This window comes from Urocampus carinirostris, chromosome 14 (genome assembly GCF_059441175.1).
Source record: "Urocampus carinirostris isolate Australia breed hairy pipefish chromosome 14, RoL_Ucar_1.0, whole genome shotgun sequence".
In the NCBI taxonomy this organism is placed as follows: Eukaryota; Metazoa; Chordata; class Actinopteri; order Syngnathiformes; family Syngnathidae; genus Urocampus; species Urocampus carinirostris.
This window is the reverse complement of record NC_142362.1, coordinates 27,501,710-27,529,420: the sequence shown is the minus strand read 5'-3', so window position 1 is coordinate 27,529,420 and position 27,711 is coordinate 27,501,710. Positions and strand designations below refer to the sequence as shown.

The window sequence follows — 27,711 nt, the reverse complement described above, 5'->3', positions numbered from 1 at the left end:
GGCGTTTGAAAGAAGCCACAGGGGCAACATAAGTAACTTGGAACATGGTGCTTTGGTCAGATGAGAACAAAATTGAACTTTTTGGGCTAAATGCAAAGTATTAGGCTTGGCCTAAGAGTAAAACGGCACATCATCCTGGAAACAACATGCCCTCTGTTAAACACTGTGGTGGCATCATCATGCTCTGGGGTTGCTTTTCTTGGGCAAGGACTGGGAAGATGGTTGGAATTGTTGGGAAGATGGATGGAGGCAAATGTAGGGTGATTCTGTCAAAAAAATTATTGGAGTCTGCAAGAGACCTGAGAATGAGTAGCAGGTTCACCTTCAAACAGGATAACAGCCCTACACATAAAGCAAAATCTACAATGGGATACTTTCCATCTAACGACATAAAGATGGTAGACAACCAAACTAAAGTCCAGACTTCATTCCTAAAGAGATTTTGTGGAAAGATCTGAAAACCGTTGAGCACAATCACTATCAAACCGTAAATAACTTGAGCTGTTTCGTAAAGAAGAATGGGCAAATATTTCTGCAAATCTTAGAGACATACCCAAAAAGACTTGCTGCTGTGATCGCAGGAAAAGGAGATTGTACAAAGCATTAACTCAAAGTAGAAGTGGGGCCAATATTTTTGCAATGTCTACATTTCAATTGTTTATTTGTCAGAAAAATATAATGAAGAAATACATTTGCTTTATTTTCATGATTGTGTCACAAATACAATTTCAAGCACTTTTAGGGCTTATTTCTGATTTTTCCCAGTACCATCAACCAAAAAAAATCCGGTGTGAATCATGTATTTTGCAGAGCCAGATATATCTGTGATTTACAAATGTGATTTCTAATCATGCAATTGTCAAGACATGATTTTTAGATCTTGAGTAAATTGCGAAAATACTTTTTGATCTTAACAACACGTGTGTAAATGTTAAGACATATCTCTCCCCATATTGGTGTTGGGTGAAATGACGGTAATATGTAGCTTACGTTTTCAGTTGCAGGAAGTTCTTCCCATTACAATTTACCACTGGGAAACACTCTCTCATGTTTCTGCATCTGTAGGGGGCGATGATGATTGACATGACCATTCAAAGCGCCGCAATCTCGGCTTCCGTGCCGTAGTCATTTTTAAGTCGACGATATTTGATCTTTTTATTTTTCTTGGTTTGAAATGCGGTCTGTCAAGTCACACTGCCGAGAAACATGGCAGGAACTCAAAGTTTTTTAAGCAATTCACCCTGACCCAAAATGGGGGCAATTTTCTGACCTTTGAAACACAATAAAAAAATTCAAGCGTTTTCAAGGATTTCAACCACCAGTACGAACCCTTGAATGACTGATTGGACACAAAAGAGACTATTAATTTTGACATTTTAATTTAGAAAAAAAAGACAGAATCAGGGAAATATTCTTGAACATTTTTGGACCAAACAAGTAATAAATAACTTGGATTTAAGCACTGTAAAAATGAGACCAAACTCAGACACGTAACAACGTGAAGAAACAGCCGAGGGTTATCACAACACGAGCGTTCTATTTGCAGTGAGTAAGCTCCCCGGGACGTAGGTAAGATCACGCTTTCGACGAGGTGCTCTATTTGTCCCGGTCTGCTGATGACGTCAGTCCTTCCGGTGGCGGGCCGCGTTTGAGAGAAATACGGCAAAATTGGCGAGGACGATTCGTCTGGCGTTAGACGGCCACGGCGAAGACGCTGACCACGCAGTACATGGTACGGTTCTCCCACCGGACTGTGCAGCTTCCTAAAAAAATACAAAAAAAAAAATTGTAGATTGGCGTGTGTTAGATTATTCTAAAATGTCATTGCATATATAGTCATAATTCGTGATCCAATCTTTTGACTATTGAAGGCATAGGTGGGCAAACAACGGCCCGCAGGCCACATTTGGCCCGTCAGGCTTTTTGATCCGGCCCTCCAAATCTTAATGGTCAAAATATAATGACAATATACAGGGATCAGAATGGAGATTTTCATTTTCAGCTGAAATAGCCAGGGTCCAGGGGCCGCAGGCCCCGGCCAGGTCCAGGGCGGAGCCCGGTGGGGGGCTCAGGGGGGCAAACCCACCCGAAGCCAATGGCATTTATCTTATTTGCTATGTGAAAATTGCACTAGAATGAATTAAATCCAACAAAACAGAAACCATGTATTTTTTTCAGTTTTAAGATGTTTAAAACAATTGGGGGATTACAATGTTACAACCATCACCATTGTTGTTGTGTTTTGATGATGAAGATGGACCTTGTATTTAGCTCCTAATCAACAATATATATGAAAATATATACATTAATAACCATTCATCATTAATTTGAAAATAGAATGCACGAACTGAACATGCTTAAAGAAAATACATGTCAGTCTGTGACAGTCTTCTCCAGCCATGACCACTTAAATTTATTCTTGATTCCTTTATCAATCTCGGAGACAAAAGCCTCGTCTTCTTTTCTTAGTATTTTCATATTTACTTTTTCAAACACTCATTTCACCGTTTGAAAAGACCGCAAGGAGCGCCATGTTTGAGAAAGCCAATGCTCTGAACAAAAGCTCCGCTGATTGGTTATCAGCGAACCTATCGACCAATGGTAGGAGTTGATCTATTTGTTGTGTGTTATAGATCTAATGCGCTGCGCTTCTTTTTGCCGATTTTTCTCGCGATCTCTAACTGCTAACTTGGGGTGATGAAACAGTCACGTATCATACCTCACCCCCCAAAATATTTTCTCATCGAATTTAGACGATTTACGGGAATGACCTTTGGGGTTCAAAAACAGCGGAAATCTGCGGATCCGCGGAAAATTTTGATCCCTAAATATACAGAACAGTAAATAAGGTACTACCAATAAAAACAATTTGTTGGTGCCAACTTTGTCTCTATTGTCCATCTGTGAGTTTACAACTATAGATACAGTATACTACACAATTACTACAAAATTAAATATGAAATTTAGTGCTCAAAACAGGGACCTAATATATAATTTTTGTTTAATACTGAAAAGAAAAAAATACTAGAGAAATACTACAAAACTAATACTACAGAAATATTACACCTGAAATACTACAAAATATACTACTAGGGAAATACTATAAAAATACTACAGAAATACAAAAATACTAAAACAAATACTACCATGGAAATACTTGAGAAATACCCCTGCGGAAATAAACTAAATATAAAACTGCAGTAATACGACCAAAATACCAAAGATATACTACAAAATTAGTAATACAGAAATACTACAAAATATTACTACAGAAATACTACAAATATAATACAAAAATGAAACTACAGGAAGACAACAAAGATATTACTAAAATAATACAAAATTTCTATTCCAGAAATACTACAAAATAAAAAGATATTAATAGAGTACTACAAAACTAAACATAAAGTTTAGTGCTTTAAAGACGAACCCAATATGTTATTTTGTAACTATACAAATGTAAAAAATATAAAACGTACATATTTATTCGTAAATGAAAGAATCGGATCGGCCCATTTGTCAAATTTAAAACCAATACGACCCGCCACTCCAAAAAATTGCCCGCCCCTGATTTAAATCATCGCATCATTCATTTGGTCATAATTATATAATCATAAAGTGTATTTTGAATGAAGCATTATGATTTGTGACTGGACTCTTGCCGGACCACACTCCAAAAAAACAAGTCGGGTTTCTCCTTTAAAGTACCAGACGCAGCTTTTAAACAGGTGCGCTCTTGTAGTCCAGAATTTACTGTAGTTGCCGTCACTTGCTTTTAAAATCTCTGAACGTTACCAAAAGCCTCTACAAGGACAGAATCCAGAATGTATCGCTCACCATCCGTGGTGTTGTCCCAGTAGCACGAATTTGCCGTGTGCAGGCCGGCGCCGCTCTTCTGCATGACGGTGCAGTTCACTGGCAAATAGAAACGTGGGTCACATGCTGCCGGCAAATGCACGTAAATCCGACGTCAAAGTCACCTATATACTTGAACTGGCGTCCTTGTTTAACCAGGTGAGTCAGAGAGTGCTCCACAATATTGGCGCTCCACTGGTTGACTTTGCTCTGACTGTAGTCCAGGCCTCCGATCACGCCCTCGATGCACTGGGAAATATCGAAGATATTGACTCGGGCATGAAAAATAGGTGAGATGGTTGCGGGGGGGAAATATATTCCACTGTAAAACCTAACAAGATAGGTTAATTATTTAAGCTAAACTTAGCCTCAAGTCGCTTGCATGAAAGCAGGTTAAACTTAGCATCTTCATTTCATTAAACTATGTTGACTGTATTATTGCAACAGTCGTTTTATAGCCAATTGTTTTATTGCTCTGGGAAATTGCCATCAAATTTTGATGGGTGAATATATAATGGCTGTTTTTGAGATTCTGAAGAGTGTGCAAAAATGGTATCAAGGAAGTTTTTGACAAAGGCAAATGGTCCTCATTTACAAAGCGCTTTTAAAGTCACTGAAGTCCTCCCAAAGCGCTTTACAATGTGCTTCAAACTTACCCATTCACACACACATTTTATAATCACTAGATTACTAGGGATTTAGTTGTTTTGGCTGAACTCTTTCCCATAATGCTCTTTTCCAACATTAGTTGTATTCTGTAATAGTTCCATAGTATGATCTTTCTGGTATATCTGTAGTCTTTTTGTAGTATTACTCGAGTTCTATTTCTTCAGTCAGATTTCAGTCAATTCATGTAGGTCTTTTAAACAGTCAAATTATCTGAAAGGGAGGACGATTTTAATACCTGAGATTTGTGAGTCCACTTACCTCTTTAATGTTGTTAGTGACTTCCTCGGTATTGAAAACAACCTACGGGGAAAAGGTTCGAAGAATTACTTAGCTTGAAATGAAAGGTGTAAACTGCCTGTGAATGAAAGGAAGATTCCAGTTCTTTAGGGCAACAAGGCACATGTCAGTTTAAAAAAAACTCCAGGGCACATCCCTTCCAAAAAAATCCAGCTCTAAATTTCATTTTTAGAAGGGACCAGTGTGTATTATTTGACCACTAGATGTCGCTGTATTGTGTCGTACAAGCGAAAACGAGTACTAAAAGCTATAAGGAATGATACAATCTACAGATACTCAAAGTGACCTAACCGCATCATTTTTCTTCTCACTTTTTAGTGTACCTGTAGAACAGCTATGTACAATACAGTAATCCCTCGTTTTTCACGGGGATTCCGTTCAAAAAGGCCTTGCGATAGTCAAGACTCACGAGTAAAGCATTTATGTATGTATGTATGTATGGGTGAATGTATTTATTTATTAAATACTTTATCATACATTGGAACCGGAGAACCAACAAAATGTATAGGCATAAGTAAATAAAAGTACTTTACTTTATTAAACGTTTTTTTTTTACAAAGTACTTTCAAATTCTAATGATAAAAATAATTTTGTCGTATTAAGTACATGATCCACTTTACCTTACATACTTTCCCGCCATCATGTGGACATTATGAAAAACGGCATTTACTTTACAGTCAGCAGCCCAACATGTTGAAAAAGACATACAAATATATATATATATATATATATATATATATATGGCTCTTGGAAGTGAACAAAAGGAGCCGGCTCCCTATCAATCAACAGTATGTTCTCTCCCAGATTTTTTTCTCTTCTGATGGGTCAATTGGCATTTTGGGGGATTCTGTGTTGTTGATTTTAAATTTGTTAAGCATAAAAAGGTTAAAACTGTTTTGTATTTTATCTTTTTTTTTGTAGAGTCATAAATGTTTAATTATACTTCCCGTGTTTTTAAGTGTAAATGTGTTATAATGTTAAGCCACACCCAGTACATTTTTACAGGAAAAAAACGTTTGTACATACATAAGCCGCACCTGACTATAAGCCGCATGTCCCCAAATTGAAACAAGAGGTATTTACAAAGAAAGACGGTATACCGTATTCTTAACCCCTTGACGTTCCGCCGGCCTAACTACCATCTTCAGAATAATTTTGCGAGTCTGTTTAATCCTTAACAAATAATAATGTGGCGAAACGAATGGATTACAAGAAGCAACGTTTTAGGCAGATTTCTATTTACCTGTCGGCATTATCATGCGTTTTGAAGAAAATAGTTTACACGGTTGGATTTTATGGACTGTTCTTGATGTAACAAAGCCATTTTCGTGGACATTCAAATAAGTTGAAGATGGCCAGGGGACGTCATGGTGAGTTACGTCAGCTTTATAGATTTCGGGTATCGAGGTAGAGCGCTCGTCTCGGGATCAAGAGGTCGCAGCTTCGATTCCCGGCTCCTTCGTGTTATATGAATCCCTAATGCCCCCAATAAGCAGGTAGGCGCCTTGCGTGTCTGACTCCCTATTGGTGTGTGAGTGTGAATGGGTAAGTGTGAAGCACATTGTAAAGCGCTTTGGGAGGTCTTCACTAACTTGAAAAGCGCTATATAAATGCAGACCATTTACCATTTGTTTCAGACAGATCATGATGTTTCTCAGATGAGTATATTTTGAAATAGTGTCAAGAATTTAAGCTTTCAAATGTTATATAGCATGACATATTTCAGAAACAGGTGACATTATTTAGAAACATATTTGTTTATCAAAAGTCCGGCGGCCCACCGGCGGAACGTTAAGAGGTTATGGTACGTTTTTTTATACATTGAAGAAAGTGTTGATTATAGAAAAGACGTTTTACTAATATGACGTCTGACTTCTTTCGGTACAGATGTGTTTCTTTCACATAAGCTTGAAGATATTTCATAGTCGTCTTGGGGAGACCATGGGAATTTATTTTTACGATTTTATTTGGATAAAAATGGAGATATGACCCGGTTTTGCGTGGCTTGTGGTGTCACAACATGTTTGCTCTACACAACATTTGGTTACAAAGTGCAATAAAGAAAATGGCAAAAAAAGAAAAGGGTACGGTATATTATTAAATCTCTTTCTGTATAGTCTTTATTTGAAAATATCTCATGTTTCAATGTGGGCACATGCAGCTTATACTAAGGTTCTGCTTATGTATGTACAAAATGTTTTTTCCTTTAGAAGTGTTCTGGGTGCGGCTTATAATCAGATGCGCTCAACAGTCCTAAAATAACGGTAATTACTTTTTTTTAAGTAGCGTTTCAAACACTGCTAATGTAGGCTGAATGATAAAGCACAATAAAGCATAAAATGTTATGTTTTTTCCCGTTTTTAACAACATAGTGGCGGCTCCCTTTAGCCAGAGGAAAACCAGAGGGTTAAATGTTCTACCAGCAAAGTAATTTATTTTCAATGCTAAAGTCTTGAAAGTTCTAGCAAATAGGGATAAGATAGAAGTGAATCAATACATTGAATTTGATTATAAATCCTTTCTTAAAACGACCCACCCACCCTAGTTTAGCTTCCGCTAAGATGATGAAGTAGAGGCAACAGTGAGATTCCAACTATTTGCATCAAGACAGTCGTTTTGTGACGTGTAACAATAACAACGTCATAAAGTAAACGCAAACCTCGTCGCCGTTATTAAATTCCTCCATTTGTGCCTGATGTTGCCGTTGCCTCGGAGCTGATAGCTTAGCAACGTCCGTATCGCCTCCGTTGTTCCTTTTTGCGCATGCGCCTAACTGCTAGCAGAAAAGCGGACCGGTTTGTTGGATGGCATTCTTAGAGCGCCCCGTAGTGGTCGCTTGTGGTCATCGATCTTCATTGACAAACGCACGGGACATACACAAAATGCAGACCTGCCAACATTACTATAGATGCCCAAGAGTGCCATGATTCAATTAATAAAACTAAATTAAATTATACAAAACAGCCTCAAAAAGGAACATTACAGTCAAAAAAACATTCCTTTGAGATCAAAACCAAATATTTTAATTATCATCATAATATGTCATCATAATTAAATATTAAATTGTTTTAAAATTTCAACAGCATACTTTTCATAATAATGTAATTTGAAAACGGCATTAAAAAAATATTTTTAAAAAAATAGAACCATGACAATTAAATCAAGTTAGAGTATTGTGGAAAGTATGCTGCTCTAAAATTGACATTTCGAATTAATTAAGATAAATTTGTGGTTAAAGTTTACTAAAGACTATTCAAAAGGGCGTTTAAGTTGACAAAATGTTAATTTTAAGGTCATTTTTATTAACTGAATATTCGTTTTAAGGCTGTTTTAATTAATTGAGTGTTTGTTTTATGATTTGAATTGTGGCACTCTTGGGCTTCCATACACGAACACTTTATGTTTTAATTTACCGCTTTTCGCCTCTTCTTTTTACCTATCGCTTTTTATTTTTAATCTTTTTAACTCTACAGCTTTTTCAAATTTATAAAACAACATCAAAACAATTTTGAATCGATCCCAACATTTCAGTATACTGCAACGTTATTTCGAGTATTTGTGCGTAAATGAACGGCTCCAACAAGTGCAATTGATTTCTGTTTCAGTAAAAGTTTGCCAATTTGCGCTTTAAAGAAGCACATTATGTCATGTTGTTGCTTTTTTAATGTTCTGGAGACAGATTGTTTTTCGCACGTAAAAATGAAGTGCGTAATATAATACGCCACTTTTCAATTAATGTCAAAAAGTTGGCATGTGGTCATGAAATCCTTCCTGTGTGGAGTTTGCATGTTCTCTCCGTGCTTGCTTGGGTTTCCTCCGGGAACTCCGGTTTCCTCCCACATTCCAAAAACGTGCATGTCAGGTTAATTGGCCGGTCCAAATTGTCCCTAGGTGTGAATGAGCGAGTGAGTTGTCTGTGTCTGTGTGCCCTGCGACTGGCTGGCAACCAATTCAGGGTGTCCCCTGCCCACTGCCCGAAGATAGCTGGGATGGGCTCCAGCACCCCCGTGACCCTACTGAGGATAGGCGGTGCAGATAATGGAAGGATGGACGGAAGTTGGCATGTATATATCACATACCTGAAAACCCCAGCCAATTGCTCTCCTTATAATTATTGCCATTCCCCGCTTTCAGTAATCATTAAACATACAAAAACAACATGGCATCTAATTACTCACAGCAAGACCGACTGTGCAGAATAAAAACAAAGATGATTTGTGTCATCAAGTTGATTTTAGTTACCAAATAAACAACACAAACATTTCTTTAATCCTTTTTCTTGGATCTTCTCCCACTTGAAGTAAATTTAGTTGCATTCCATGCAGTAGTGGAGAATTTTGCACACTTCATCTGATGGTTTGACTATGTCATCCAATTTCAATCAATTTAGTTAAATTTGCAACAAAGATGCCAGAGAATTAGTACCCATTGTCTTCCTATACTCGATGACATTTTCGTCTGCTACCAGTGACTGAGATGGTTGCAGCCGAAATGGGCACGACAAAATCGGTCCAACCAAAGGCTAGTGTTTAACTTTTCTTTGTTTTTTCTTTTGTTTTCTGGTACAAAAAAAAAAAATATTTTTTGGCATACACAATTTAAAATGATCAAATGTATAAAATACGGGGAAAACATCGAAGTTGACGGGTATCCCTCAGGCCCTTTGAGGAGAGCTGTGGCCTGTTTATTAGTGAAAATGAGTATGAATCATCTGCAGTAGGCTATAAGTTTATTATTTTTTATTTTATTTAATACTTCTTATTTCTATAGTTTTATGAATATTAATGCTATTAACTATTATTGCCAGGTCCTGCAAGGTTTTTCTGTGCTGACCTGAAAAATATCAGAATCAAGTGAAATATATTTTGTCCATGAATACTTAGTAATTCAAAATTGTCTGTCAGCTTCCTTTTATTGCGTTTTTTTCTTTATTTAAGCATTTAACCGATTACATTTCAGCCATTACTTGTTGCCGGGGTCAGAAATCTACCCGGAGGCCTTCACGATTAGTTCTGCATGAGTTCTCTTTAGCATAAAATAAGTGCCTAAGAAGCTTTTGCTTTAACCAATCAGATTTAGAGTTGGCAACACAAGGGCCTTCCAGCAGGCATAGGGAAACATCAGCGTTTTTACAAACGACTGACTGGGGAGCATTAATGCATCAAAGTGATAGTGCCAACTGCCATTAAACTTAAAGGGATACCCACTTTTTAAGGCATGCAAAACGTGTAAAAATATTACATGGTTTTTGGATAATATCGATATTTATTTCATCAGTATATTCCAATATTTTACAAGAGAATGCATTATGTATGATGTATGCATGTACAGATGCTCCCCTATTTACGACCATTTGACTTACGGAAAACGGTAGATACAAACATTTTTTTCGGTATTTCGAAAAAAATCCGGACTGATTTTTTATTGTGTTCAACTTTTTCCAAATACTGGACATTACTGTAGTGCAGGGGTCAGCAACCTTTTCGGTGCGGCGTGCCACTTTCAAATTTCCTTGTAAATCAGTGTCCCACACTAAGATTAACGACTTGCACAACATTTTTTATAATATCCAACAGAGTTGTCATTTTACACCAGTCCAAATATACAACATGGATATACACTTAAATCGTATAACTTAGTGTTTTCCAACCCTTTTTCAACCAAGGTACACTTTTTTTTTTTATAAAAAAGTTCCGTGGCACACCGTCCGTCAAAAATGTTTAAAAATGAAGTCATGTCAAATATTTCACTGTACTACCTCATAAGCAGATAATTAGTATATAAAAAAGAAAATAATGCTTAAGATAAGAAAGAAATTTGCCTTATTTATGTTTTTATTTTTTACAGTGCAATCATAAACCGCTTAGTTAAACAAACTAAGTTATTAAATGTACTGTGCTACCTCAAGAGCAGATAATTAGTACATAAAAAGTATATAAAAATCTACTGCCACCTACTGATATGGATGACTATTACAGTTCCTCGTCTGAAGATTGCAAAAATACTGAATAATGGCCTGTTTTTTTTTGAAAGATAAAATTGGGCAAATTCCAGCGGCACACTAGAAAAGGTCTCACGAACACTAGTGTGCCCCGGCACACTGGTTGAAAAGCACTGGTATAACTGACCAATTAGTCTTCCGCTATTCTTGTTCATTAATCAACTAAAAAAATGAATGTAAATAACAAGTGGAAAGACCTGTAGCCATCCATGACTTCAACTTTTTGCCACAAGAATTAACCAGAATCAATCATTCTTCATTAACAATGAACGACAATCAATCTTGTTGCAGAAAATATCAAAACTTGTAATAACTGCAGCAAGGCAGAAGGTACGTGCACGCACACACACACACACATACACGCACACACACATACACGCACACACACCTCTTTAAAATATTCGCCATCAGTAAGTGGTTTTCTGTGCTCGGCTATGCAGTGAGCAATGTGATAGCTTGCTTCAGTGGTGGTGTTTTTAGCAGTGAAAAATGTTTTCAGGGTCTGTGTTTGTTTGCCGTACCTGGACACTGCGCGTTTTAATGTCTCCGCTATGTCAGACTCATCCTTGAATTCATGTTCATGTTTCGTCTCGTAATGACGTTTAACACTTGCCTGTGCAAGAAACAACGCTCTCGAGGCATAATGCACAAAACAACACGGTCATTTTTTGCACAAAGCCTCATTCTTCTGTCCACACTGGCTGGAAACAACGAGATGTTTTCGCTCGAGGAGCCGTCATGATTCACTGATACTGAGTAGAGCTTGTCCAGTCTTTGATTCCCTGAGCTATGACATCATCAGAGTAACAAAGGCATCTTCGCAAGCCTGTCACTATATTGGTTTACGTGTTAATTACAACATTTTTATGACTGTAGGGCACACCATGTTAAAAGGCAAAGTCTCCTTAGCTGGTTCTATTTCTGGATTTAATTCATACACAGGGTGCACCGCACAATAGGTCGCGGGTGCCCTCTGCTGTAGCTGACTTAGAACAACGCAGAGAAGCATACAAGTGTGCGTAGTTAATACAGCAGGAGGAGAACTTATACGTGTGGTTTATTTTTGGAATGATTACAAAGTAAAGCACACAGATAAAACAAAATTGAAAAGAAACTGAGTTTGGTACTCACATTTTTACTAGTTATCCATATCAAAACAAACCATCAATATCCTCATCCTCTGTTTCTGACCAGAATAGCTGTGCTAAATCTCCATCAGAGGGTTCCCTTTACGTATTCATTTTCAGAGTCACTTTTGATGTCGTGCGGCTCCTCGAAAACGGTGCCAGCTTTTGCGAAAGCTTCAACAACAGTCCTGGCAGACACGTTAGCCCAAGTGTCAACAGTACATTTGCAAATTGTGGGGTAACCTGTTCACTCTGCATGAAAATCTGGTGTCCATATGTCATCCATTGTGTCCACGATGCTCGCAGCCTCACTTTGAATGGCTGGTCTTAACCAATGTCCAGCGGTTGAAGTTCCTTTGTCAGGTCTCCCGGAATGACAGCAAGCACAGAGTTTATTTGCTTAACTTTTTTTTAACTTCGACTGTGATATAGGCAAGTGCAGAGTCACAGATCTAGAGAGTCGGTGATGCGTGAAAAAAACACCTGATCGTCTTACATCCACATCCTTCAGCCATTCTTTAATAATTTCCTCATCCATCCAGCCCTTTTCATATGCCTTAATGATCACCCTTGCAGGAAACATCTCGTTAGGCAAACCATAGGCCATAGGCAGCAGGCCGTGTCCATCAGCATGGCAGCCAAGCACAACAGTGAAAGAAGACTAATCAGACCCCATTGTGCAGATCGCTACAAAGCTTGTCCCTTTCTTCCCCACCGTGTGTCTCATCGGGATTTTAAAAGTCAGCGGCACCTCGTCCATGTTTATGATATGGCTGGGCTGGATGTGTTTGCTGAAGTAGGAGCAAACGATGGCCAGCTTTTCATTATAATCTGCTGAAAGTTTCTGCGCCGGATGAAAAAATTACACTGTTCCATGAATCGAAAGCACCAAGATGGAACACTTTGGAAAAGTTTAATTGGTGACTGTCCAAAAGTTTTCCCACTCGTTCTTTTGTCAATGAGCCACCGCTCAAGTTTTTCCTCCAATTTAGGCCATTTCGCCTTATTTCCACAGAAGCTCAGCTGCGTCTTATTTACCTGTTGGAGTCTGTTTTTCAGGCTTCCTCTACTTGTGAGCCATTGATTCATTATTTTTCAATGATCACGCGACTGCTTGGCTTCCATGTTCTTCCGCGTAGGTGATGGCCGTCAGTGCTTTGTAGGCGGGTCTCTGCCACATTCAGGGTTGTTAAAACAACATGTTCTGCATAATTCACATGCCCGTTCTTTTTTGTACACACCCACAGCTCACCCTTAGCGGTGATGTCTACACTTCACCTTTTAGCAGTGACGCCCACTCCACCCATTATCAGCCGCATCCTGTCCTCAACCACGTCTGTCGCCTAACATGAAAATTTGAAGAAAATCTGAAACTTGCATGTGCGCCTTATGGTTGGGAAAACACGGTAGTGGAAGAGGTTACGGGTGTAGTTTTGTGAAGAATGCCTAGGTGTTGTGTCATAGGTGCTTGCAGCAATAGTGCAACAAATTGCAAGGAGCTAAAAGGGGCAAACTGGGAAAGTAAAGCACGGAGAGCTAACAGGGGCTGACCCAGCTGTGAATAAATCAACGGAATGGCAGGCTAGCCTGCTGGTAAAGAGGGCTAACTGGGACTTATCAGTGGAAAAACAGGATTCAGATTCAGATTCAGATTCAGATCTACTTTATTGTCATTCTAGTACACGTGTATACAGAACGAAATGTCGATGCATCTGACCCCCACAGTTTCCTTGAATGTACAGATATAAATAATGTTGTATTGTATTTTGGCTACGTATAGTATTTTACCATAGTGCCGATAGTGCAAGAAGAGTAGCTAACCAGATGCGCAAAATGGGCAGTCAGGTTAACAAGTCAGGTCATGCAGTAAGCAGCCAGGCTAACCTACAGCAAACAACGAAAAACAGTCACGGCAACAAACACGAACGCAGCCAGGAATAAACCAATGAACACGGCAGGGTAGCCGGCTTCTTAAGAGAGCTAGCCGGGACGATCACTGCCAGGGTAGCCGACCAATAACACACATTAAGCAGCCAGCCTAACTCCTAACCAACAACGAAAAGTGGCTACTTCGGAAAACATGAACCAAGCCTGGAATATGCCAATGGACACGGCAAGGTAGCCGATTGCTAGCCTAGCTAACCTGGGCCAAACAAGGCTGGAAGCCTTTGGCAGCCCCGACGCTAACGGGAAGCTATTTGTACAATGTAATACCAACCTTTAAAAAACACAAAGGAAAAGCCACAATTGCCTAACTAAAATGAGGCAAAGGCAAAAAAAGGAGTGCACACTGTAACGGCGGCAGTTATACTTACCTCACACACCATTTAAAGGTTGAAGCACGCAACTCAGACAAGTCAATATCTGAAGGAGTCGAAAAAAGGGATTTGGTTATAGAGGGATTGTCAAACCCATTTTTAAGACCGATTATCAAGAAAAGCTGGACATCTCACAACTAGGAAAAGGGTTTGTCCACCACTTTCAGTCCACTAACTACAAGCGGTACCCCTGGCTCACTTGCTGCACTTCAAACATTATTGCTGGGAGTGCTTGCTTTTTGGCCACAGATGGACATGGTGTTGGAGCAACACTGGATTTGTAAATTTCACCTGCCTAACCAAGGCAGCAGGGAGACGGCAAAGCAGTGTTGGACGCCTACAAGCAATGGTAATCTCTGAGACGACATTTTGCAAAAAATCTATGAAGTCTTGGAATATATGGAAAATAATCACCCGGAAAAATTGTTGACAAGTCAGGCTATCGCTCATTATGATGTCTGCCTCCTGCATTTTCGACGGATTGTCAGAAACCGGCAAAAGTAGACGTCATTGGGTCCGTTTTACAATCAAAGCGAGACAAAAATGTAAATAAAATTTTTTATTATATCCTTTATTCCTTGTTTTTTCACATTATGTGCCTCTCGTTTTATCTTTAATGTGCGGTAATCTAATTTTAACGTGCATTTGTTTCATGTTCTGATGCTCTTTTATGATTTATTAAAACATATACTGTACTTTCCTGGGGCTGGAACGGATTAGCGCATTTACATTCAAAATGTGTCTCTACTTACAAAGTTTTCAGGTGACGAAGGTACTTGCAGAACTAATTAAATTAGTAAGTAGAGGTACCACTGTACTTCTTGATGGAACTAAAAGACAAGGATAATCTATGAGACAGAGTGATTGAAATCTTCTTGAGAAAAAGCGGAGGATGAATTTGGTGTTTTGGGTTTTACAGACACAAATAGTTACATACCTGTCAACCTGTACGTTTTTGCCATACAAAGTACGTTTATTATGCATTTTAAGACGTGTGCGACGTACAAAAAAATCTGTACGGAAAAACGCAAATTTGTCAATCATGGGTACCATCCGGTAAACACTGACTATCACGAAACGGCAAATCAATCAAGTCTAACTAGTTCGCCGCGGTAGCCTCTATCTCTGGATCGTTTTTTTTTCGTTGCAAACAAAGCGAGCGGTTTGATGCTACCGTGCGCATGTGTCTGCTGCCTGGGGATTTCCCCTCATGCATCATTCAAAAAAAAAACATGTACAATTATTTTGTATTTTGTACGGGAAAATACGACAGTTTGTACGGGCATGGAGCCGTGGAGGTTGACAGGTATGTGGGTACCATCCGGTAAACACCGACTATCACGAAACGGCAAATCAATCAAGTCCTCTATAGTAGCCTCTATCTCTGTATCATTTTTTTCGTTGCAAACGAAGCGAGCGGTTTGATGCTACTATGCGCATGCGTCTGCCGCCTGGGGATTTCCCCTCATGCATCATTCAAAAAAAAAAATATGTTGTACAATTATTTTGTATTTTGTACGGGAAAATACGACAGTTTGTACGGGCATGGAGCCGTGGAGGTTGACAGGTATGTGGGTACCATCCGGTAAACACCAACTATCACGAAACGGCAAATCAATCAAGTCCTCTATAGTAGCCTCTATCTCTGTATCCTTTTTTTTTTGTTGCAAACGAAGCGAGCGGTTTGATGCTACTGTGCGCATGCGTCTGCCGCCTGGGGATTTCCCCTCATGCATCCTTCCAAAAAAAAAAAACATGTTGCACTATTACTTTATATTTTTTGTACGGGCATGGAGCCGTGGAGGTTGACAGGTATGTAGTTATTGCACTACTGAAGGTTTACTTGTGAAATACACGGCCGCCACTCTTATTACTATCCGTATTGTCATACACACACACACTGTCACGTGCGCACAAAATACACACAAGTCACGCCCCCTCATCTGGAACCACCCTCCCTGTTCGCACGCACGCGCGCACACTCAAGCACTGTGCACTCCGAGGCGCGCCGACAAGACGGTCACCGACACCCGGATGAGCCGGATCACGTCCCCGGCTCTCGAAGCTCTCCTAACGGCCTCCCTCGCCACCCAGTCGCCTTCCCCTCCAGGTAGGACACGTCTCTTTCCGGTGGGACAAAAAAAATACCACTCTAAACCAAACCCAAAGGTGGTGTGTTTTATTAGTGACATATGGCAGCCGCTTCGCTACTTGTTACTCTGTCTTTTGGCGTGGGTGGTGGGCGAGAGGGGGGGCGCGATCACGACCGAGGAGGCTGAGCCGGTCGCCGGTGGGACCGCGGAAAGTTCGCCGCCTTTGCTCAGGTGCAATGCAGCAAAAGAAAGCGTTCGCTCGCCGTCGCTATTACCGCTGCGCCGTGGAAGATGCGATACGAGCGGCAACTCTCAATTGTGTTGACTGCTGGCTTGTACAGGTAGCCTACCTCTTCTTACGAGCTGAATTTGTTCCAGGAATCGTGCTCGTAGCTCGAATTGCTCGTGGAACGGGCGAATTTTCCCGGTATGAAATTCGTCCGCTCCTGTCTTCCCAAAAGCACACAAGTGAACCCTCAATACAGGGGTAGGCCAACTATGAACTGCGGGCCACAGGTGGCCCGTCAAGCTTTTTTTTCCAGCCAGCGAAACAAAAATGATAATATAGATATATGAATGATAGTAAATTAAGTACTACAATTAAAAAAAAAAGTTTGGGGGAGGCCGTGTGTTCCCCATTGTCATTTTCTGTGTCTACAACAAGACTATTACTACGGGAGTACTACAAAATTACTGCAAAACTAAATATCAAATGTAGCGCTTAAAAACAGGGACCTAATATATTATTTTGCTTTCATCCTGAAAAGAAAAAAATACTTTAGAAAAAAAAAATACTATAATAAATACCATTTTCTGCGCAGCTTATCCACACAAGGGACGCGGGGGTGCCGGAGCGCAGTGGGCAGGGGACTTCCTAAACTGGTTGCCACTACAGTAAAACTATAGTACAAAAATACTACCAGAGAACGATTACATCAGAAACAAGACAAAATATTACAATGGAAATACTACAAAAATTACTAGACAACGAAATAACAAATTTAGTGCTTTATAACAGGAACCTTTTTTCTGTACTTTACACCACAGAAAGTAGAATATATTCACTTTTTATTTTTATTTTTTTCATGAAAAATGACCAGCAAATAGTCTTCAAGTAAATGTTCAATTAGTTGTATTTTTAATAAAACCCTAAACACTTTATTTCAGTGTCTTCAGCCATTTTTTAGATGTAACAATCAAAACTATGAAATGAATAAGTATTAGGTATGTATGTATATATATATGACAAAACAACTCCAATTATGTTCTAGGGCTGCAAAATTTTTTTAAATTTCGATATGATTTTCGATTTAAAAAGAAAAGTGAATTTTTTTGTGCTAGTTTTGGATTTTTGTGAGTACTTAACCCTACTGTTGTACTCTGGTCAAAATGACCCGCCACTGTGTAGTTAAAAATCCCCTTGATCGATATTTTATTTAACTTTAAATGTTATGACTTTTTCTAGGTTGGTCAGAAAAATTAAATGTTGTTTTAATTCACATTCATGTTAAATGTATAAAAAAGTACAAAAATACTCCTTAAAATGAATACAACACTTGGGTTAATCATACTGACATCTTTTAAACTTATGAAAACAGCGCCCTCTTCTGAGGAGCTTTGCTATGCTTGCCGTCTGCTCACACAAGGCTCGAACCGCAGTGTTTTGCGCTTATGGACGAAAAACAGTAGATACGAAATTTTTGGGGGGATGTCGAATAATATCCGGACATTGCTGTAAATTAGATTATGTATTGTGTGCACCTTTTTTCCGAGTACAAGACATTACTGTAGTGCTTCTTTCCGCCGCTAACGCTGTGAGAAGTCACCCAGCATCCACCCCGAAGAAGAAATCCGGCTTCCTCTTCCTAGTTGACGTTGACGTTTTTATTGTTTAATGTCTCGTGCATCCATTCAATATGGTTGGTCTAAAGTGTAAAGAAGAGGCGAGCTGTTTCTTGTGAAATGAAAGTAAAATAAGAAAGCTTGATGCGGTTGAGAAAATGGTCGGATCGCTTTTTTTCGCCCATTTTTTACCACTGAGGAGGAAGTCGCCTAACTGTTGAACCTCATCTTCCAAAAGTAAGTTAAACTTAACTTTATAGAGCATATTATTTTATGAAATGTTTATTTTTTAGTACAAAACCATACAGGTTACTTATACAAGCCTAAACATACTTATATAACCTTAAACATACAAAAAATAGCACTGGAGCTCGTTCGTAAGTAGGGGAGCGCCTGTACACAATCTTACTATGTCACATCCCAATATGGATTCGATTTCGGTTAATCGTGCAGCCCTATTATGTACCTTTAGCAGAGAAAGGCCGCTAATCAAACTGAAAAATTACAACCACTGTACTGATTTTGTCTGTCCCCGAGTTTATCCACACATTCAAAATTAATTAAACAAATAGTGCAAGCGTGAACATTTTCTTCTGATTAGTTTATCAATGGGTAATTACTAATAAACTTTGTGTTAAGGAAAATTGAAAGTGACACTGGAGATGTCATGGAGGCTACACCGTCAGTTATGATACCAACACACAAAGCCGACTGAACTCAATTATAAATCCACAGGGATGAAAATGTGTTCTGCAGTCGTAGTGATAAGGAGTTCTCTTGGGCAGCAAAATTATTGGTGGATGTACAAGTAAAACGGCATTGTTATGTCAGTAGATTTTCCCATTTGTAAAGCAAAATAAGCACCTGGTCTGTTGTTTGATATCCTTCAAAATATCCTTAATTCGGTGATTTATTGTGTAATTTGACCAAGGTATCGTTTGTAGTTTCTCAGCTGCGAATGGATCCAAAACCACTGACCATGTCCATAGGTGCAGGTTAGATAAAGTCCTCAGTAATGACGTGGGGGGGGTTTTAAACTTCGCAATATAATGTGCCACTCGGTAAGACGCACGCAGTGGTGGTTCTTGCTTCGAGCATGAAGGTCTTGAAGTCGTTTTCTGACGTTGTTTTCAAACCCTGCCTCTTTATTTATGGTTTCATGCTTTTGTGTACCGGCACCTTTCTGCACGAAACACACTGAAGTTTTTAATATTTTTCAACATGTGTAAACAAACATTATTGTCTATTTCTGTGGTATGAATTGTTAGATGTTAACTCACGTTTGCAGGGCGTTATCGCCATCTTCTGTTAAGGGGTGGAATTGAACCTCAGTAAAAAATTTTCCTGAGCATTAACTTGCCAAGGCATAGGCCCTAAAAACGGGTCCCCGATTTACCAGTTGAGAAACACTGCTCTAGAGATAGTTGACAAAACATACCAATCAGAAAATGCAAGTTAGCGTGAAAGAAATGTGAGATAGGAAACACTACATTGTGCCACAGTTCTAAACGCGGGAATGGGTCCTGGGGGGTTACTGATGTGTTGTATTAAAGAGCCGAGCTGTATGTGGAGCACGCGCCTGGCGAGCAAACGAATGAAAAAGGGAGGTGGACGAAAGAGAAAAGCCTCCAGGAGACTCCCCGGTCATTTGGCTGAGGATGTGAGGGTTGACGCGAGGTCATTACGTCACCACGATGGCTGTCCTTGTCCGTCGAATGCGCATGCGGGCGTAATGTGCTTGAATGCTGCTGCTGCTGATGCTGCACTGAGCGCCTTTGATTGTGTGCTTGGCGGGGGGATTTCCCTCCCTCCCACACACCAGTAACCCCATCCCCTCCCTTGCCTCCGTTCGTTTGGTATGCAGTCCAAGCCTCTTGCAGCCTCAGCTAGACACCGTGTCACCCCAGTACACCCCTGCTCCCGTATCTCGCTCTTGAATGAACACAGCTACTGTGACGTATGCTACAATCGGTTAATCATTTGCGAGTTTTGTGTTGTATTAGATCAGATAGATAGATAGATAGATAGATAGATACTTTATTCATCAATGGCGTTTCACGTTGTGATGACAAATGTTTTTTACGAAAGTAGAGGTTGAAAAAATTATCTGCGGCAGAGGTAAGATATGCCTTAAAAAAAAAATCCAGCCAGACCCAAGGGTATTAAAGCCCGACACAGTCCCACCCTGACCAGTTATCTTGATTTATAGGCCTAAACCTGAAGCAAACCTGCAATTTCCTATTTTATTTGTGAGGACTATAGAGGAAAGGGAACTCATGACAACAAATGAAAGCCTGTCTTTTGTTACACGAGTTAAACAAGACTGTAAACATTTCCATTTTTTATATGTCTGCAGAAGTTAAATTAAGCAACAATTTTCTATGATTGGCAGATTTTTAATTAAGAGTTGATGAGAACATTTTAAGGCCATCCGTCATTTTGGGCTATAAACCACAGCAGCACTAGGTCCTTAAGAATTTAGTGCGGCCCTTAGAGAGAGAGAGGCAGAAAAAACAAGAAAAATTCAGACGGGTGAATACTTAAAAAAAATGCAGCGAGAGAGAAGCCTGGCCTCACCTGAATGAAAGGGTCAGGTCAGGCTCGGGCTCAAGATCTCACTTATGTCTGGTGGATTTCGCCCCCAGCGTAAATTAGGAAGAAGGGAGTAGAAAATATTTGGAATACAGCGAGTGTGTTTCAGTACCATTAAAAAAAACACCGGGAGCAGTCAGATAGTGGGCAGGGCACACCCTGAACTGGTGGATATCCAGTCACAGGGCACACAGAGATAGACAGAAAGAAAGAGGGAGGAAAGAGGAGGGAGAGGAAAAAGGAGGGAGACAGAATGAATGAAATGATCTGCATTTACAGTATATAGCACTTTTCAAGTCAGTGACTTCCCAAAGCGCTTTACAGTGTGCTTCACATTTCCCAATAGCGGCCTTGTATTGCAGCCATGTAAGACGCTAACCTGCTTATTGGGGGTATTAGGGGTTTAGTGTCTTACCCAAGGACACTTCGACATGTAACACGGACAAGCCGGGATTCGAACTGGGATCCCTTGATCGCAAGACGAGCGTTCTACCTCCTGAGCTACTGCCGCCCCAATTGAAAAAAAAGAGAGAGGGCAATAAAATAAGAGAGGAATACAGTAAGGGAGAATGAGGAAGAAAATGGGAGATCGTGATAGAAAGAGAGAAAGAAACACTGTGAGAAGAAAGAAAGGAAGAAAGAAAGAACGAGAAAGCGAGGTAGTGACAGAGAGACGGAAAAGAGAGCTAGAAAAAGAGAGGGGGAGAGGAAAACGGAAAATTACAGAGAGAGAAAGAGACCGACAGTCAAAGATAGAGAGAGAGCATCACACAGAGAGAAAATGGTGAAAAAGAGAAATATAGAGAAAGCCAGATATAAAGAGAGAGGAAAGAGAGAGAGAGAGAGAGAGAAATGGAGATAGAGAAATAAAGAGACAGAGAGAGCAAAAGAAAGAGAGAGAGAGCTAGCCAGAGAGGAAGACTAAGAAAGAGAGAAAGACAGAGAGGAAGAGAGCGTGTGAGGGAGAGAGGGGGCGGGGGGCATAAATCCTCTGATCATTTTTCGTGTCCCAATATATTGATGGTGAAACTGGCTGAAAAGTCAGATTTTCTCCGCCAAACTGTATGCACAGCCACCATATCTATTTGAATCAGAAAAATGTGTTTTCAGTTTTGACTGAGAATGCCAGGGAGGTTTCAATAAGTTCATTATAGTTATTATTGTTCGCAGTGATTTACAGTAGAAGGCACATTATCAACCTTCCGTATGTTTTTTTTTTCTACTAGGGAGAGAATCTCTGTGTTCCATTTTATCACTTCTGCTGCAATCATTATCCTCTAACAGTCAATAGATGACACTTTGACCTTTTAAAAGCGCCACTTTATTCCACTTATCACACGCGGCAGCCTTTAATGGGACAGGTTACTAACACGTTCCCCTGCCTCGATGCAAGATTATGATGATTTTATCGGTGATATTACAGTATTTTTCTCTGGAAGGTGCCGCACATCAGGCGCCATGCATTTGCGGCCCTAAACGAAAAGCTAGCTCGGCCACGGTTATGAATACAGAGACGGGAACGAGTGCGACGATGCGTTCAAGCTCAAGCATCCAGCTCGTCACAGCGAGGCTGCCAAATTGCCTTGATAACATCCGAAGCTGCGTCAGGAAGCACACTGGAAGCAGAGAGGCTGAGCCAGTGGCTCGTTGCGCATGTTGTTTGTCCTTTTTGAGGTTCAGTATTAAGCGGACGTGAAATTTAATTTGATGTGCTTCAAGGGGAGCACTCTACTCCATCCATCCATCCATCCATCCATCCATCCATCCATCCATCCATTTTCTTCAGCTTATCTGGGGTCGGATCACGGGAGGCAGCAGCCTCGGTAGGGAAACCCAGACCTCCCTATCCCCAGCCACTTGGTCCAGCTCATCGGAAGGGATCCTGAGGCGTTCCCAGGCCAGCCTGGAGACATAGTCTCTCCAGTGTGTCCTGGGACTTCCTTGGTGCCTACTACCAGTGGGACATGCCCTGACCACCTCCCACAGGAGGCGTCCAGGTCTGATAAGGATGCTTGAGGCACCTTAGCTGGCTCCTCTCAATGCAGAGGAGAAGTGTCTCTACACTGAGTCCTTCCCTGATGACCAAGCTTCTCACCTTATCTCTAAGGGAGAGCCCAGCCTCCCTGCGGAGGAAACTCATCCCAGCAGCTTGTGTCCAGGATCTTGTTCTTTCTGTCATGACCGAAGGTTCGTGACCATAGGTAAGGGTAGGAACGTAGATAGAATGGTAAATCGAGAGCTTTGCCTTCCGGCTCAGCTCCTTCCTTAACATAATTGACCGGTATAGGGTCCACACGGCTCAACTTAATGCAGTAAATGGAAGTGCTTTCAGTCTCTATCATCTCAGGTGTGTTTTTCTGAGTTAAATGACATGCTGATAAAGTTGCAACTATATATTTTTTAGCGTTTGTACAGCTGCTTGAAATTGGTGAAAAAGCTCGAATTTTATGTTGTGTTTTCAGAAATGAAAATGTCTATAATCTGGGGTGAAGTGCTTGTAATGCTTGAAATTGTTGCCATTAACCTCAACAAGTCTGCTCAAATGACAAATGACACTGACACTGCTCTCTGGTGGCTGTGCTTAGCCGGTGCATTTCTTCTTCCCTTGTGATTAGCAGCGGCTGTCATTAGTTTGTATGCCATTGTTCTATGAAGCATTTCCCAGCTGTAAAATGTAATTGGAAGAACTTTCTTCAACTAAAAACGTAATTTTACCGTAATTTTTAACCAACACCTACATGGGAAGAGACTTGTTTGAAAATATTTGCACACGTATTTTTCAGATCCACAAATACATTGTCGGTTTACTCAAGATATAAAAATCATGTCTTGATCTGGTCAGCAACAGCTCTTTAGCGCTGGCTAGTGGCTCCGTGGCGCTTGTCCAAAAATGTTTACAAATTAAAAAGAAGATTGTGGAGAAAATCTATTTTTCTTTTGACATGGTTTCTGTAGCATAAACATGGCACAAAAACTGTTAACGTTTTCCAATGCTACAAAAATGTGTGGAATAAATATTACCTTTCAACTACTTCAGCCGATCTCTCCTTTGTAACTTTTTCCTCTCCGCCCCTCTTAAAGGAGCATTATCACAATATAACATAACCTACAGCCCCAATTTAAAAGGGTAAGAATACAATCCCGTCATAGGCACTTTTAGTAACAAAGTAGCTTTTTTATTTAGTAATTTCAAATTGTTGCTGTGTACATTTTGAATGACACTTAGGGATAGTGTTTTGTTTTGTTGCTCAGGCCCAAGGTCGGGTGCGTTGATTAGTCAAAAGAGAGACAAGGGTGCTACTGCATTTTACCCATACACTGACCCATGACGGCCGGCACGGCGGCTGGTTGGTTAGCGCGCAGCCCCACAGTGCAGAGGTTCAGGGTTCAAGTCCAGCTACTGCAGCCTCCCAGTGTGGAGTTTGCATGTTCTCCCCATGTCTGCGTGGGTTTCCTCCGGGCACTCTGGTTTCCTCCCACTTTCAAAAATCATGCATGTCAGGTTAATTGGTCGGTCCAAATTGTCCCTAGGTGTGAATGAGTGAATGAGTTGTCTGTCTCTGTGTGCCCTGCGACTGGCTGGCAACCAGTTCAGGGTGTCCCCTGCCCACTGCCCGACGATAGCTGGGATGGGCTCCAGCAACCCCGCGACCCTACTGAGAATAAGCGGTACAGATAATGAATGGATTGATGGATGGATGACTTGCGGCACAACAATCAAATTTAAATTGTATTAATTTGATTTCATCTAGCTTATCAAAAAGCTGCTGTTTTATTTTTATGAACGCATGCTGCGTTTTATTACACTCTTTTTATTTCCTTGATAGGCGGCACTTTATGCACGGTCCCGTTTTTTTTTTTCTTGCATTTCTTTAATTTTATTAAAGCAACAAACATACTGTAATTCATTTATTTCGTAATAAGGTCAAACTTGATGTTTATCCTACAACAGAGTAGTTACATGGTGCATCTTTCTCTACAGGATGTGCTGCAACCAACTAAATAATAAAAATAGGAGGCTAAATAGCTAATGTAGATATATAAAGGATGTGTTGGATTCATTATAAGGCTCATATAAGGTGTTTGTATTTTTGCAGCTCCAAATTATATATATTATATATATATATATATATATATATATATATATATATATATATATATATATATATATATCTATATATATGAAAAACGGGAGAGGGCATGGGAGAAGGAGGGTGGAAGTTGGGAGGGCGGAGGAGGAGGAGAAAGAGAGAGCGAGAGCAGTTGTGCTTTTTAAGGAATAAAACTAGTGTAGCCTATTATTTTAGATTTTTGCAGGTACTTGTATTACTTTTACAAACACAACTTTTCCCTGTTGCTATATGATAAATTTTTAAAATCTAGTGAATTTTCATGACAAATTGCATTACATTACAATATGCAGAGACAAAATTATATAACTATAATTTATATCCATCTGACCATCCCTTCATTCTATATAATCACTCCATCACTCCATCTAACCAATGATTAAATAAAAATAAACCTCTAAATATTACCCTTCTTTGAAAATTAAATCTTTTACTTACTTCTTCATCATATTACAACTTTAATCTGGTGACCTAAGACTGGTATGTCAAAGATATGGCCCCCAGGCTGTATGCGTCCCGTTGGATGATTTGGTGCAGCATGTAATCTTCCTGTGTAAGTCAAAAAAAGCAAATCTTTAGCTCATTTCGATCAAAAGTTTTTTATTTTTATTTTAAATAAATACTAATGAAATTGTTCTTCCCGCTGCTAGAGGACAGTAAAGGTGTAAAAGAGCCGCCATCCAGTCTTGTTTTATGTCAAAGACAGTATTGTGCAGTCTGTCCTCAGCCTTAGTAGCCTCAGCATAATATTGTGATGTGATGTTATTGCGTGTTCATTGCTACATTCTTAATTTTGTATTTTGTATCACATTTTAGGCAAGCATATTATTATTCATAGCTCCCACTTAAATTTGTTTGCTTGTGATGTTTGTGGTAAGTTGGTCCAGATGTAAAGCCGAATTTACTCAACCAGTAAAATAAACAAATAGTTAACACATTAATGCCAAACCTGGAAATCATTTTTTTCATTGTTTATGAATTTATGTGTTATGCTTAGAAATGATCCCTTTTCATCTGTGATTATAATTTGTAGGGTAGGATTCAAATTGAGGCTCAATGATAAAGCATTGTACCGTAAATCAAAGCTAAATATTTTGTGTGAACATTTTCTTACAGCTTTTGGCCACCTAAAAACATTAATTCTGTATCTGGCCCCGAGCCAAACTAAGTTTGACATGAATGACCTAAGTTTGGGACGTCGTATTAAAGCTATAATCAATAAATGCTCTTGCATATCTTAAGCGTGTATGAACAAAATTGCTTGTAAGGTCACCTCACTGACATTGTTGAGGACCCCTGATGCTGATGACTCCCGTCAACACAGCTCATTAAACTAATCATCCCTTTGCCTTCCTGTCGCTTCCACCCGCCCTTCCTTTTGCTGCCCATTTTGGAAGGAGTGGCCTTCATTTCCTGAGCCGACGCCACCTTCTCTTTGCTTTTAATTAGTGGTCGAAGAGACACAAACCAGCGAGTTCAGGCAGGTTCACGTGTGGGCGCCTAACTTAGGGAAAAATGACTTTTTTACTTGCCACTGTGAAAAGATGAAAGTTATTTGGGTATTTATATAAAAATATGACAAATTGATCAACATACAAATAGTGACAAAAAGGATTTGCTCTCAGGATCTCATAATAAAAGTGAACTGCTAACTGCAGCTCTTTATTATTTTTAAAAGCAGTCTAATGTGCTTTGATGGAACAATAAAAATCTCCCAATGATCTTTTATGTTAACTTCCATCTTAAATTCATTACATTTGGCAGCTGCACAAAAGTTAGGGTGCGTTTGAGTGTTTGTAATTGACATCCCTGGAATCACAACGTCGCAGAGATCTGATTTAGCGGGTAGGCCGAGACAGCAGCTGTGAAGCGGAACATTATTGACCTCACGTTGATGCATTTTTAATGTTTTGACCACTTCTGCTTGCCTGTACATCTATAACACGGACGTGTGGTGAGGTTTGTGTCTGGTGAGGCACAGTCAGATTTACCAATAAATGAATGTACATCATAATATTGGTAGAGCAAGAAAGCAATAAATAAACTGTAACATAGAAAAAACAGTTTTATTGACTTACCTTAACACTTAAATGTAGTCTATGTGCTTTTTCTTCTAAATGATAGCATCTATTGATAAGGTTATTCAATCGTAGCTAAGGTGGGTGCCAAAACAGAATCCTTGGTCTCACTATCGCCCTCTGCCATGAGGCAAGTGAATTGCCACATATTTCATCTGCAGATGCTCAGCTTAGTAATAGAGCAATTTTGAACAATTGTGTGGTTAAATGGGAAAAAATCTTTAACACTGAATAAATACAACCACATTTTTAAGTTTTTGCTTCCATGATGACCTCGAGAAATCCTACCAGTGGCTACACAATGCAAGATTGACAAACAGCACAGAGGCCCGGATCATGGCAACCCAAGAACAGGCCATAGGCACAAGAGCTTTGGAGGCCAGAGTAGATCAGATTCTAGATGAAGACTGTAAAAAGACACCTCTGAAACAGTCATTGCAGGGTTTGTGGAGATGCACATCCAAGTAGCTGGGAAAGTATTCAGGAATATCTGCAACCTGTATGGTATTTAAGTACCCCAATCCTGGTGGGCCATACTATGGAAAGTCGCCAGGAACGACTGGGTAAATGTCCTGTGGGACTTCACCTTCAAGACTGACTAACAGCTCCTGATTAAGCAAGCGGACATAGTAGGGGTGGACAAAGCCGAAGTGGGTGGTGATTACCAGCTCAGTAGCCTAGATGGTAGGGCGCCCGCTTTGAGACTGGG

The 27,711-nt window shown here is 39.9% G+C and overlaps 2 protein-coding genes across 4 annotated transcripts in view; one reads left to right on the top strand and one right to left on the bottom strand.

Annotated features, from left to right (window-relative positions):
- Window positions 1-1,362: 1,362 nt before the first annotated feature.
- On the bottom strand, window positions 1,363-7,625 carry LOC148353088 (dynein light chain Tctex-type 1-like). The gene is made up of 5 exons (XM_088352657.1): window positions 7,481-7,625; window positions 4,783-4,824; window positions 3,981-4,104; window positions 3,838-3,915; window positions 1,363-1,763 (listed from the first exon to the last, which is right to left on the bottom strand). The coding sequence occupies exons 1-5, from the start codon at window positions 7,505-7,507 to the stop codon at window positions 1,693-1,695; spliced, it is 342 nt and encodes a 113-aa protein (XP_088208783.1). The 5' UTR covers window positions 7,508-7,625; the 3' UTR covers window positions 1,363-1,692.
- Window positions 7,626-16,258: 8,633 nt separating this feature from the next.
- sytl5 (synaptotagmin-like 5) overlaps window positions 16,259-27,711 on the top strand; it is a 57,568-nt gene continuing 46,115 nt past the window's right edge. For all 3 annotated transcript variants that reach the window (XM_088352536.1, XM_088352537.1, XM_088352535.1), the window contains exon 1: window positions 16,259-16,377. The gene's annotated coding sequence lies outside the window, so the exon portion shown is untranslated. The remainder of the gene's footprint in view (window positions 16,378-27,711) is intronic.